The following is a 14,593-nucleotide window of genomic DNA, read 5'->3' as shown; positions in this document are numbered from 1 at the left end:
GTGTTCATATCTTTGTCAGCCAGGCTTGGAATAAAAACTGATGCTATTCCCATGAGCTTCACTGCTTGTTATACCCTGCAGACAACAAAGATGCTGAAAAGAATAATGTGAATGTTATTTAACATCACAAAGCAGCTTTCCACAGCTGGATAGACTGATGTGGAACTATTGAGTGGGCAAAAAATATCTAATATCTCTTCCCCTCAAAAAAAAAAAAGATTAAAAGACTATTTTGAGAATGATAATGATTGCATTATTTTCTGTAAATGGAGTAAGAGAGGATAGGTTAATGACTTTAGTCCTACTCTCTGTGAAAGATACCCGTTCTTCCATGCCACAGGCAGTCCAGATGACCTCAGGCAAGATGCTTCCTTCTCTTTGAGCCTTAATTCTCTTCTTTTGCTAGTTCAGAGAGGATTCGTGAGGCTAAATGTATTAATTCTGAAGGCTCAGCTTACAGGCATGGCAGCCAGAGCAAAACTCAGAGAGACAGAAGGAATTCGTGATAAATGTTTCTTCCTAATTAGCAAAAAGACCGTGACATTGTGGGAGCAAATTATCCACTTCCACAAGGGTAAGAGCAAAAAGCATTACACGTGCTAGCTAGTCAGAAGCCGCTGCGAAAGGATTCTGATTCCTTTACCAGCGTGACACTCCTTCTCTCTCAGCAGGTATGGAGGGAAGGAGTTTTGAGATCACAGCGTGGCTCATTAGCCAGACTAGTAAGGTGTTTCAAAATCTGTGTCTAGACAGGAGATTTTAACTTCTATCTTGAGAGTGCATGGCGATGTTTTACTAAATGTAAAGTATTATTTTTGAATAATCATATTCATAGGTATATGTATTTGGATATAATCGTATTAAAAATCATATAAAAACATAACAGCAGTATAGCTAGGATCATGTAAATGAGACGCCAGGTTTCATTCTCCTTCAATCTTTGTGATTCAGCTTCTTCAGAAAAGTAAATCCAACATCTGTAAGCTGCCAAAAGATCACTAAGACTGTTTCACGCAGATCTTTGTGAATCCAAGGTTTCTCCCTTCTGTTCCATTCTTCAGTCTATCCCTGGCTAAAAGATGTTAGTTTAGAGTTATGTTGTAATCATTATTTTTCATCTGCATGCACTGAATTACTGGATTATTGTCAAGTTGCTTATGAAAGATGACGTGCTATTCTGCTTCAACATTTTCTGTTAATGTTTGTGTGAGGGAAAACCTGCAGACCATGACCTGATAATTATGTAGCCTCCATGGACACTGTTCATATCTCTTTATAATGAACATATTGTGCTACTTGGGGTTGGGGAAACTGAGGAACAGTGAGATGAGGTGATGTCACCAATAACACAACGGCTGGTGAAAGTGATAGGTACATCAAGCAAATCTCTTCCAGTGGCTTCTTTACCAAGGAAAAACGTTGCAGTGAAGGACATGTCGTAAGTCTTCGTTCCCCAAAGGAAGGCGCTTCATTACAAGGGCACTAACAGCCTTTTTTTTTTTTTCCATATCTTGACTCTGTGCTCGTGTCTGCTACTCTACCTTGTCAAAAACAAAGAAACAAAACAAAACAAAAACAAAACAAAACAACAACAAAAAAAAAACAGGAAAGGTGCTTCTGAGACTTGGTTATACTAACGTAACTAACATCTTTATGTAAATGCTGCAGTATAAAACAATGAATCCATTCGACAGAATTTAGAAAAATCGATAGAACTAGTGCAGAAGATGTGAAAATACCTGAGCTGAGAGCATGGATTGGCTTTTTGCTTCCTTAAAAAGGATAAGAATGTATTGGAGTAAAAGCAGAGCCTTAACATATCAATGGGGAAAAAATAAATAAATAAAAAACCAAATTAGTCAGGAGGAAAGCTTTCGTGTTGGTGACTCACATGGTGAAATCCTAGATATTCTGAAGTCAGCATTAACAAATTTTCCCACTGTTTTTCTCCAAGATGGATTCTGCTAGAAGAATACAAGCCAATCCAAAGATTCAGTGATTGATTATAAAAGAGATAAGAATGTATCACAGTGAGTTTTTTGGTTACTGGATTTTACTTTTGTTTATTGAATTAATCAACGTCACTTTGGGATCCCTAATGTAATGTTTCAATCATCTCTACTTTTTGTCCTGGTTGATTGCTGTTAACAATATGAATTATGTTTTATCAGCAAGAGTCAATTTAACTCAGTTACAAACTTTTAACTTGTAACAGATGGATAAGAAAGTCGGGGTTAGAAAAGCAGCTAAAACATGACAGCAAGATGTAAAACTTTTATTAACACAAGAGTCTGTTACTGGGTTACTTGTTGTACTCTCAGGTTTTCTCAGTATCAAACACTGAAGAAAAATTCTCATATTCATTTACAGAATCAAAGTCTGCTAACCTAGAAGAGCCATAGTTCATTCACATCGTACAGCTGAGGAGCAATAAAAACGTCTAAAAATAACACAGCATTTTCCTCAATCTAAAATGGTACTTGCAAGTTCAGAATCTCAGTAATTTCACATATCTAAAAGTGAGTGCTGGCTTCCTCTGGAGACGGGAAATGTCCTTTACTTGCTGGCAGTCTCCCCCTTCCAGCCCCAAGCCCAGAGGTGCCTCTCCATGAATTTTGGCAGGATTTAGAGAGGAGCCTGTGAATCCAAATGCTGCCTGCTCAGGGAAGTAGGAAGAGTTACCTTCTGGTGATTTGTTATTTCTTTAAACATTGGCTTTTTGAATCAGTTTGCAGTCTGGGACATTGGAAAGGAGTTCCAGAAGGAGCACAGTGGCAAGCCGATGATGCAGTCAGAAGTGCTTGATAAAGTCATTTGTCATTCGTCTCTGTAGCTTAGAGCACTCAGAACCACTGCCAAAGGAAGACAGTGCAAGCGTACAGAAATCAAAGTTTGACATAAAACGAAGTTTACCAAATTTTTAATGGTTTCTTAATGGGACATTAGAGGGGTCAGTTCTTGTTACAGTGATGTTTTCCTGAGAAGACGCAGGGAGTTTATTTCTGAGCCCAACGCACTAGTGTCCTTCAGTAAGGGAGGACGCTTCCCTCACAGATCAGAACATCTGCAGAGCAGAACGTCAGGGATGGCACACACTGGAAAATCCAATTTGCCTTGGAAGGACCCCCGGGTCTGGGTCAGTACTATCACGGAAGAAGGACAAGATTTCCCTTATCTAACCTTTGTGGCCCATAACTTAAAAAAACCCTCTCTCCTCACCAGGAGTCAGCTATTTTGGCATTATGCAGCAGGCCTTTGTTGTAGGCACAGCTTATAAAAAGCAAATAAATTATTTTCTGCCGAGCAATTAGCATGTCTACCTGACACTCAGCTCGTGCAGATGTGTCAGCTGTGCCTCTGATGTGCGGATTGGGTGGAACCTTGGTAATTACAGATAACTGCAATTATCAATTACAGATAATTATGGAGCAGTAGGCCAAATTTCTCTCTGTGGTTGCTCTACATAACCCTGACTTTGTAACACCATGGTTTGAGTATGAAGCAAAGCTTCAGAATCTGCATCTGCAGCCTGCCTGTGAGTAAACACAGCTTTGTAGGTCAGGAGTTCATCGGTTACGGCATCAACTAGATCCTAATGCTTGAGACTCTGTCTCATGGACCTGGCACTTACTGCTATGGCCCTATCATTAGGGACACAGCCAACCTTCCATCTTCAAAAGGCTTCCCACAAGAAAGAGCATCATTACCAAAATAGAGCAGACTGAGTTTAAGAGAAAGTTGAAACTTGAAGCAGTGTATTTCATCATTTGCAGCTGCTGCTGTAACAATTAATTGCTCCTAACCAGATCACAGATATTCTCCCAGCCACACTTCACCCCGCTTCCCATGCTGCGGCTGCCCCAGAGGCTGGATTTCCAGCCGCGGGTGTAGGGAGTATTTGGCTGTTACTGCAGCGTGTGCCACTCGAGCACCTGGTAAATCACTCAGGGAAAAGGCAGGGGGAGCCAGCTGGACCTGGCCCACGAACTGGCAATTGTAATACACTGGGTTAATGAACAACCAAGGAAGATACTCTAGATTTACCCCTCTAAGAGAAGTTATCTGGAGGATAAAAGCATCCAGCTACAGCACAACTGATGCTGGAACTTGTCAGAGGGATGTTGGATCTCTTGTCTGAGGACTTACGCCAGTCTCTAGCTAGTAAAGATCAGACAGAGCCTACAAAAATGGGAGTACCGACCACATTCATTTAACACTCCCAGTGCCAGCAGCAGCATAGCAGGCTAATGATCAGAGCAGTATGATAACACAGAAGAGAAGGCGAGAGATGTCTTAAAAGCACAGAAACCAGGCAGTAGCCTGAGCACGCAGTGATGAAAGGAAAGGGAATTTCATAAGGGACTCAAATGTCTGCTTTTCAAAGGCACTGGCCATCTGCAAAGGCCATTTGTTAAACTGAGTGATGGTTCTGCAGCCCCCGAGGACAAGGAAGTGAAAGAATGGAAGTTAGCAGCTGCTGAATGCTTTGTGTTTTTGTTTTGTTTTGTTTTGTTTTAAACTCAATCCTCTCACTGAGGAACCACTCCCAGCACACTTTCTTCAGATCTCTAGGCCATCCTTGGGAGCCCACGTAGCAGCAGTACTGGGGGATGCAGCAGAGGAAGGCTCCAGACACGTTAACCAAACGTGATACCCTTTCTACTCCTTGCAGCAAGGGTACTGGTACAGTAGACGAATAGCACAAACAGTACGTTGCCACCAGATTTATCCTCAGTACAGCTTTGCAATTATTTAGGAAAGCCTACGATCAACAATATCTAGTTGTAGGGGTGTCTTTTCTTTGCTGAGCTGTTTTCTATGTTAGAATGTAGTACTAAATAATGTGCTGATGTAAACTACCGAGCCCTTCTGTATGACAGTGATGTCTTCCCATCTGTGAAACAGTGGAGCCAGAAGTAAAATAAGCATTGCCAATACCACTGATGTCAGTAAGAGTGGTACTGATGAGTTTGACAGAAAAACTGGGTAATATAATTTGCTGCTTCTTGTCATCAGAATCACAGTCAGCTCATCAGTGTTACAGGATTTGAATGTTCTTTTATTCCAACAACAGAAGAAAGTTAAGAGGTTTTCGTAAACACAAACAGGATTGAGATAAAGGAAATCTCTTAAAAAACATTTACTGTATCTCCTTAAAAGCTCGAAATAAAATGTTTTTAGCGAAAAACGCTTGCTCTTACTTGTACACATACAAAGTAATTAAATAAAACTGCTCATGAGTGCTGTGCTTTGGGCAAAAGTTTTGAATTTTTTATTACAAAATCAATGAACAGTTGAAATATTATAACATGTTGAAATAAAACATGATTACACTGGCATCAAAAAGCTTGCAAACAGATATAGAGAAAAAAGCAGAAGAAATGGGAGTCTACCAATATTGTAAGTTTCTCTTTATCTCCTTCATTAATCTTCTTTTGATTTTTTTGATGGCAGAGGTTATCTTCAATGCTAAACAAAGACCTTGGGCAACATCCCGGCTCCAAGTAGGTCAATGAATGTTTTCCATTGGCCTCAGAGTTAGAACTTTACTCATTACTTACATACTCATTAACACATCTTCTAAATCCTTGAACTTGCTGTACTTGTTTCTCCAGTGAGGCCATGCTTTTTCTTGTTATGCATTTGCTCCAGAACAGTTACTTTCCACATAAAAGCTATTTGGTCCATTCATACATTCATAAATTGCCTATATTTCTCCTACACTGATATACAAACATCAAGATGGGCAGATTTTAGACAGTGAGCTGCTAAGTGGCATCAGTTAAGATTATCCCTCACCTGTCTGAAACAAGCCTGTTTTGCTAAACTTCAGGGCACACTGTACAGCTAGCTGCCCCCAGAAAAATCACTGGAAAAACAGAAGAGAACCGTCCCTTTACTTATAATTCCAAACACAAATACATTGCTGTGATTAATTGCTTTTCTGAAGGAAACAGCTGCTCTGATATCTGTGCAAAAGATGAAGACTATGGGGTAAAAAGTCTAGCTGTGGGTAAAGCTCAGACAAGCGGGCATCAGGGTCTGGATGGCTGGGATGGCAGAAGCACAGAGCTCTCCTCTGGCTCAGTAATGCAAACGGGCGTGCTGCTGTAGCAGTTTAAAGCCAATAAAATCCACGGTTACTCAGTGTCCTATGTGAAATGAGTGTCATCAGCCCAATGCCTATGACGAAGCGCACTTTAACATGCATTAGCAACTGCCACCTTCCCACACAACCTCCAAAGGCACGAAGTCCAATGCAGGTGGAGATTTGACAATCATTACCTCATCCTTCGAGGTAGCACTTCTAAGATGGGTCAGGGTGAGGCACAGTCTTGGGACAGCCTGAAGAACCCTCACTGCTCCTGCCAGAGCTGCAGCTCTGCAGAGATAAAGGGCTTCAGCTCTCAGTGGCATCACCTTGATGCTACTTACAAACCACAGCACTCGCTTGTAACACATTCCCTCCACCATGCCATAAACCCCCTGACAATAAGAAGTGCGCGCTCTTCGGTAAATACTCAATGACATTTCTAAAAGTTTCATTCACAAATTTTGTTTATATTAGAATATTCAAATAACAAAATGCTAAAAACTTCCAGACATCAGATTAGAAAAATTATTTCAAAAAGTCACTTCAGTCTACTATAAGTACAAATGCAACATGCTTTGGACATACAGGCTTTACACTTCAGCCCACCACAAAAACTGGGAAGACAAAAGGGTTTATAATGTCTTTCTAAGTAAGTTTAACACCTCCTTGAGAAATTTTCCCTTGTGGAGCAACCTAGCCTGACATGGGGTGAAAAGCATAAAATTCTGACTGTAGCAGCCAACAAGGATTTAAAAGATTTGGGAGGTTTGAGAATGATCTATATTATTCTCCTTTTGTCTCTGAACAATGCTTTCTTCTGTACATTACTAGCCTGTTGATGAGCACATCTGCAAAAATGCCAGGGGAGACCAGACTAGCTGGTGGATCCTCCATGGAACTCAAGTTGCAATCACCGTTGGCCATGTCCCAACCAGTCCTACAATGGTATAAAACATTACAAGTTGACAAACAATGTGACAGTGAAAAACTGAAAGGTCTTAATGCCACCGGTCAAAACCCATTCAACAGTTTTTAATCAAGGGCAGCAATTTGTTATTAACACCCATTCTGTTTCAATACCACCTCCGGAGCACAGTGTGCTCCTTCTCTCCTTTCTCTCACACACTCCCACTCTGTTGCTCACTGTTCCTGTTCTCCTCTTCCCCTCGCTGGGAAGTCTTCTAGATCCTCTCTTTACTTTGGGCTCAGCGCAGCATCACAGAAAGGAGAATTCTTGCAGCTCATCAGCATGCCTGCCCCCATTTGGTTGTCTCTCTGGCAGCTACAAAGCTCCCTCAAGTCTCTTTCATCTTCTTCCTCTTCCTCCTCTCCTTTTTTCCGGGTACATCTGCCATACAAACAGGGGACATTGCACAAACATCCACTGCAGAGTCTTGGCCCTGGGAACTGTTTGCTTTCCACCTGAAGCAGGCTGCTTTGTGATTCCTCGATGTGTTTTACAATGGCCACCTACTTACAAGGATACTACAAAGTCATTGGGAGGGCTCTGAATGTTTTAGTGGGCTCTGACACATGCATTTGCTTCCATTTCACTTCTAAAAGTGCTGTGCAAAAATGACTGCCACTAAATTTAATACAGTTTTGCTCATTAGCTCCGATAGGAGCAGGAAGGTATTTGTCACAGAAAAAAAAGTAAGTATTACAGAGCCTCTGTAAGAAGTAAGACATACAGCTAAAGGAGAAACATTTAGCATATTCACTTAAAAATGCATTTCTGAACAGTTTTCAGGTTATGCATTATTCTGAAATCAAAATTCATGAGATGTACAAAACTCATCACTTACTGTTAGTGTGTGGATTATTGGGAACGTCCACGGATTTTCTGGAGGAAGCACAGACTGCATCACTGCGATGTTTCGTAGATATCAAGTCCCTTGGGCCTTCTTCCTCTCTTGTTTCCAAACCTTGCTGGGGCTTAATTGAAACAATATGCTTCACTAAGCATGTGAGTTAAACGAAGCATATGCAAGTACAAAATATGACAGAAAATGTAATTATTGTAGGGAATTGGTATATTTAAAGAAACTGCAGGACAAATTAGGTTTCAAATGATTAGACTATTCTGGCATGTCATCCACCTGCCTCCTGTATATTTGTTTTAGGACTGAAGTGCTGAAATTGTCTCTCATTACCATCTTTTCTCTGTTTTCTCTAGTGAATAGAAGAACAGCAAGGGGAAAGCACTGTAACTGTATAGTGAGCCTGAAGACTGAGATGTGCCCAGTGACTGCTAAATGATCAGTCTATAGAAATACTAGATGTAGCACTGAGAGCCACGAACAACTTTATCTCTGTATCTGACTTCATAACTTCTTTTATTCTTTGATGTACATCTCCAGAGGATGAGCTTGCACGGCAGCAGACACCAGCATTTGGCGCTCGCATGCAAAACAAACTCCTTCTGGCTCACCATAAACATGCCAGTAGGAACAATGCTGTACTGAAGAGCTTGACCAGCACTGTTAAGATTATTCATTAAGGTACATACAAAGCTCAAGCAACTAATTGGATGTGCGAGAGGGAGTGGCCTGGCAGCTCTCTGGTGACTCACAGGCCGTCCCAGTGATCATTGGAAGGATCGTGGGCCATCAGTTACCTACGTTTTTCCCTTAAAATGGGGACATCAGGAGTTCAGGGAACAAAACTGTCTCAAGGATCAGAAGAGACCACAGTGGGTGTGAGGGAAGACAAACGATACTACATAACCATGAGTCCAGAGCAACATATTCAGCGACAAATGAATGAAAAACAATTAGGACACTTTGGGGGGTCCCCTCTATGTCTCATTTCACTGAGCAGCGAGGACATTGCAGCCAAATAGACGGGTCCAAAATCCACTTAACATTCTGTTCTTTTGTACTTCCCATCCCAAATGAGCTGACATTTTCCACAGCCTTCCTCTGTTGCACTCTGAGACTTTTTTCTCTCAATAAGCTTTTCACTAGTATAACAATGCTCTCGTTTTATCTTCACTGCTTTTCAGGAACCACCTTTGCATATTGTTAAAAATACCTCCAGGTGACCTTTCAGCACAGATAAAACACAGCCGAGTTGTACAGTAAACTTGTAAAGTAAAGTAAAGTAAAGTAAAGTAAACTTGGAATACATTTGCCTGAGAAAGCATTTTTCTTCCATGATTAAAGCCATCTGCTCCTGTCTGCATTGCAAAATCGAAGTGTTTTGTAAATATGTTAGGGAATACCATGTTGCAAAAGCCCACCGGTCATTGTGCTTACCCTTCTTTTATGGGAGGGCAGGGAGAAAGAAGAGAAAGACATAAGTTGGAGGGGAAGACAGATCTGCCCTGGTCACATCACCCTAATGAAAAAGACACCCCCCTCCGCTCGTGGAAAGCCAAATGCTACTCTGAGAATACAAAAGACTCACATGCATCAGTCCAGCTGCACCCCTTGCTTCCTTCACTTCATTTTTCTTCTTCTTCCGCTGCATTTTGCTTTTGAGTCCAGAAAGACAGAAATTAATGCCTTCTTTGCCTTTTGGCAAATCCTGAAAGCATGGGAGATTTTGTAAGAGGAGGCCTGGGAGAGCTGATTAACTAGCTACATATTTTTTTTCAGTAACACTGATTACCTCTAGGAGTGTGTGCTGACAGTGTACAAGCTTCCATCTCTCTCGGATAAAGTACACACCTTGGCTTAACACAGCTGTTTGCAAAGAGCTCTGCACACTCTCCCCACTGCTGCCAGAGAGGGCTGTTTCCCTGGGTTTCTAGAAAGTGGCTAAATGGGAAGCCTTGTGCTTCCATCTCTCCACCCAAGCTATGACCATATCACTATCAACAAATCCTCTCAAATAAACAGATCTGAGCCACCTGGGATGGCGTGAAGGCTGGCGTTAGCAGTGGACTCTAAACCTGTTACGACCCAGGTATTCAGGAAAGTCAGCTGCAGGAGAAAGAGTTCATTTTTGCAGTACTTATTGCTTAGAACAGCAGTGCCACCTGGATGATAAACTCCCAGAACCAACTACCCCATCCTACATGTCCTGTGAGCTCTGGTTGCCACAAAGGGATCGGGAGAATGATCCCAAAGACAGCAGGTCTCCCTCGGTCACCAGTGCCACCGCCTCACCTTTTCTTTCTCATCTCCTGTCTGATGTTCCTCATCTCCTGTCCAGTTTCCCCACTCTTCTGTGGGAGCCTTCCAGTCAGAGTCCAGGTCAATCACTGAAGGATCATCTGTTAAGGCAAACATATGCATGAGTTACATTCAAATCCATACAACTTCCCAGACTCATACCAGTAATGGAAACACTGCAAAGAGTATCTGTCATCTTTCCTGCCTGCTGATGGGATGGTTGGGTGTGCATGCATGCACACGAATCTTAAATGCATTTTTAGAAAGTAAGTACCAACTGCTAATTCACAATAAGTGATTGCGTTCTTCGGGACAGGAGTAAAATTAAAGAAAGGAAGAAAAACACAATCTAGCAACAACAAAAGCCCTTTCAACCTGTGCTTCAGTGAAACAAGCTTTACCAAAATGATAGTAGCATGGCTTGTCAAACATTTTCTTTCAATTTCAGGAAGAAGGATTCAGGCATATCCAGAAACGCTGGCACAGACTGCAGGCTCAGTGCTACATTTTATTAGCAGGACTGTTTCTCACGCCATCTCCTCTTCCACTGGCTGCAACACACTGTCCTCAGAGCAATTACTTGTATGAAGAATACTATTAGTAAAGGATTTGTGCATTTGTTAATGCTCTTGTTGGTGTTTTCTTTCCTATAAAAAATAGTACCAAGTGCATTCTTGACTTCAGCTTCCTTTTCCATTTTTTTTTCCCGAATGTAAGCCAGAAAGGCACCATCATGGTATAGATTTCCAGAGCTCCCTGACATGCAACTCTGAGCATGCACTAAGTAGATAACACCTACCTTGCTTTGATTTTGATCATTTTAAGGGGGGCAGGCAGAAAACGTTTGAAAACCTTTTAGGTTTCTGTATCTGCAGGCATCTGTTACTTTAAAAAATTGGCCTCAAGCCTTCAGCTGCCTCTCCACAAAGCACTGGCAAATGATTCTCAGACAAGAAAGCAAAACAGAGCAGTCTAATTTCTTTACCCGAACTGAATGAGTTGCAAAAAAGCAGATAAATCAGCATGAGATGTTGAAAGGACCACTTGATTATTTTTAATGGGTCATGTCTAACAATCTTAAGTCTTATCCTAACAGGGAGAAAGACTTTGAGAACACAACATATAATAATAACTCTTAGCTGATCACGTCTCTTAAAATAAAAACAAATATAAAAAAATCCCAAGCTGGATGGAAAAACTTCTAGTTGAAGCAGGGCCAAAACCAAAAGCATGCTGGGGATGATAAAAGACAACTGTTTCCAAAATGCTGCTCTGTCCAGTTTGCTGCCAAATTTTATAAACATGATTATAAACATTGCTCAAGTTTCTCAGTTTAAAAGCCATCCCCTATACGTAGACAGCATTTCCCTCCTCCTTCAAAAGGGACAGGAGCAAGTACTTTCTAATTTATTTCCCAATAAAATACCAGTATTTTAGGCAAATGAATGCATCTACATTAGAGAGAGACACAACATACATGAGTAAGTTGTACATATGAAGAACACTTTGTGCAAGCTGTAGCAGAGGATACCACCACCAGAAAGCTTCTGCTCCTTCTATCCAGGTTACATGAGATTTGGGCTCAAATTCTGGAGGATTTAGCTGCGGTGGTTGAAGGCAATACCAGCGAGCACGCTTCACCCAGTATCTCCAGCCCCAACAGCGAGTGGGGGTGAGGACACAGCAAGGCCCAGCTCTGCAGACTCTGTGCTGCACACGCTCTGCCTCTGAACTAATATACCACTTGCAAGCCGTGGCAGCAAAACAACAGGCAAAATCATGCTGCTACTGCCAGAGAGGAAGTAAATTCTGGCTAACAGGGAGGTACACGGCATTACGCACAGACCAGCACAATGGCACAGAGTCTTCAGGAATCACAGTCCCTCCCAAGCTGCTGGCAGCAGCTCTGCCAGCGATGCTCTCGTGGGCGTGCAAGTAAAACGGGCTGTAACTAGAGGAACACACGCTGGAGGCCACAGCTGGCACTATTGCTTATTTAAGTTGTGATCTTTCAGTCTGTTTATGTACTTATTTTTAAGCATGAAATAGTTTTAATGGCCAACTTCCTGCAATGGCCTTGCGTTCATGCTTTGCCCTCACCATGTGGGTAGGCACGAAGCTCAGCAGTGACTCTGTCTTGTCTCAGAATTGCTCTTCCCAAAGCATTATGTCCCGGAGGTGTTTAAATTCAACTCAGAGTAAAATTAAATACAATATGACTCTTTACAATTTGTTTAATTTGGTGGGAAAATAGGATTAAATGTGTTTATCCCAGAGCTCTGTTTTAAAATCTCTCCCATTCTGTAGTGTATTTCCCTTCCAGCAGTGGGTTCTGGTCAAAAGGAAGAGTCAGCAGGTTCCCTGTGCCAATGGATAGAGAGGGTTGAGTAGCACATCCTACAGGCTGAACCTTATTATCTGGCCTGGAAAATAAAGCTAGAAAGTACTTCTGCAAAAGCCAGTTTGTGTCACAAAGAAGAGGACTAAAATTTTTTTAGTCCAGAGTTGTAGCGTTGGACTATATGCTGTCAGGATCTCTCTTGGGCATTCTCCACTCTAGTAGGGTCAGCAGAAACCTAAGGGAGAGCAGCTCTTCATAGGGCAGAGCAAAATCCTCAAGGGCCTGTTTATTGTTTATGGTGCTGACTCCTTCTGTGGCCGGTATTGCAAAGGGCAGGTGGCTGCACAATGTGCATGATCCTTACCCAAATCTTTGCTGAGCTCTTGCGCATGGAAACCATTCAGTGCACATGGATAGGCAATTTCCGGTTGAAAGGTTACATTTATGGTAGAAATTTTACAGGTAAAAATTATTGCTACTACCAGCTGGGCGTAGAGTTCCTCATTTGGCACCTTCCTCTAGTATAATTCAGAAGATGCAAAAGTATCAAGTGAATCCCAGACTAGAGACTTTTAATCCAAAGAAGCTCCTTATTCGCATGAAACCAAGGTATTAAAATTCAGTTTAACGCCAGGACAGAAGGAAAGAAGTCATGAGACGCAGAAGCTATCTGAAGATCCCAGGGAAAATGCGCCTCAGCGAACAAGACACATTTGTTGGGAAAATGCCAAGTCACAGGTAAAAAGCCAGCCCTCGTGGTAATGAGATGGACATGCTGCATTTCTGAAGAAGGATGCCAGTTCTCAGAAACTGCCCTGACAGACCAGTAGCCATTCAGGCTGTCACCAAAGCTTAAGTTCTCGGCACTTGGTAGCAGAAATACGCAATAAAATTCACATTTTTTTTGCCTTGAAACCAGACATCAGAGCTCTAATACAACCCCACCAGCAGCATTGTGCAACTTACACATTTTGTAACAGCATCGCCAGCCACAACATATGTGTTTTGAGAGACAACTAAGCAGAAGTACAAAATACGTCACCAAAGGGGCAGAGGGAAACTGGTGGTAGAGACAGTATTGGGAAAGACATGCAAGCAGTAAAGCCCACGAGGTAAAGGGGAGGAGGCAGGGCAGGCAAAAGAGATGTCTGGTGGAACCAGGACAACCCTGCAGAGCAAGCAGGAAAGATGCCTGGCAAAACTGGAACAACTCCTGGGCCTGGAAACAAAGTGAACTATGCCAAGAGCGCTAGAGATGTTCACCCCCTTTCTCCTCTTTCACACGCACAGATGAAAAACATGCAAACACTAGTGATGAGCAAGGAAAAAATGAGGAAGAAATAAGTTGTCCTTTCAGCACCCCGTTCCCTCATTGAAGAGCCTGTGAGCCTGGACACCTCGACCTCTGTGACCACCAGGGACTGGAGCCATCAGTGTTAACCAGGTGGCTCCAGCTCCAAGATACTGAATACCTCTAGCTAATTAAGGGTAAGGTTGCTAGGGACTAATTGTTTGAGTATGTAGAGCTGATGAGTGATGACAGAATGAGAATTACAGAACCACTGAGTTCGGAAGGGACCTGTAGAGGTCGTCTAGTCCTACCCTGCTGCTCACAGCCAGGTCAGCTAGGCAGGCTGCTCGGGGCCTTATTCAGGCAGGTTTTGAATACGTCCAAGGATGAAGTCTCCACAGCCTCTCTGGGCAATCCATTCTGCAGCCTGATCATTCTCACCATAAAAAAAAAAAAAAATCTGGAATTTACCATACTTCCCTTTGTGCCCATTGCCTCTTGTCTTACCTGGCACTACCAAGAAGAGCTTGGCTCCACCTTCTGTACTCCCCCATCAGCTACCTCTCTCCCCCTCTCCCTCTAGGTGTATATACGTTGAATCCCAACCCTCTCTGTCTATACGCTTTGAATTGCAGCGAGAGGTAAGCCCCAGAGCCCCCATCAGAGAGTCAGGCCGTTGCTGTCATTGGCACTTCACAAGATGGCGCCCGGCCTCCCGCTCCCCCTGCTCTGCTCGGCCCTGCCACCGA

The 14,593-nt window shown here is 42.5% G+C and overlaps 1 protein-coding gene across 1 annotated transcript in view; it reads right to left on the bottom strand.

Moving 5' to 3' along the window:
• Nucleotides 1–5,502: 5,502 nt before the first annotated feature.
• Nucleotides 5,503–14,593, bottom strand: part of LOC118254689 (protein LYRIC-like) — a 29,066-nt gene continuing 19,975 nt past the window's right edge. The window contains exons 8-11 of the mRNA XM_035560165.1: nt 10,207–10,313; nt 9,503–9,622; nt 7,900–8,029; nt 5,503–7,442 (exon numbers count right to left, since the gene is read on the bottom strand). Of these exons, the coding sequence (XP_035416058.1) occupies nt 7,390–7,442; nt 7,900–8,029; nt 9,503–9,622; nt 10,207–10,313 (410 nt within the window). The 3' untranslated portion in view covers nt 5,503–7,389. The remainder of the gene's footprint in view (nt 7,443–7,899; nt 8,030–9,502; nt 9,623–10,206; nt 10,314–14,593) is intronic.

The sequence above is a fragment of the Cygnus atratus genome, chromosome 3 (assembly GCF_013377495.2).
Source record: "Cygnus atratus isolate AKBS03 ecotype Queensland, Australia chromosome 3, CAtr_DNAZoo_HiC_assembly, whole genome shotgun sequence".
Taxonomy (NCBI): domain Eukaryota; kingdom Metazoa; phylum Chordata; class Aves; order Anseriformes; family Anatidae; genus Cygnus; species Cygnus atratus.
Note: the sequence above shows the minus strand (reverse complement) of the source record. Positions and strands in the feature narration are given on the sequence as shown.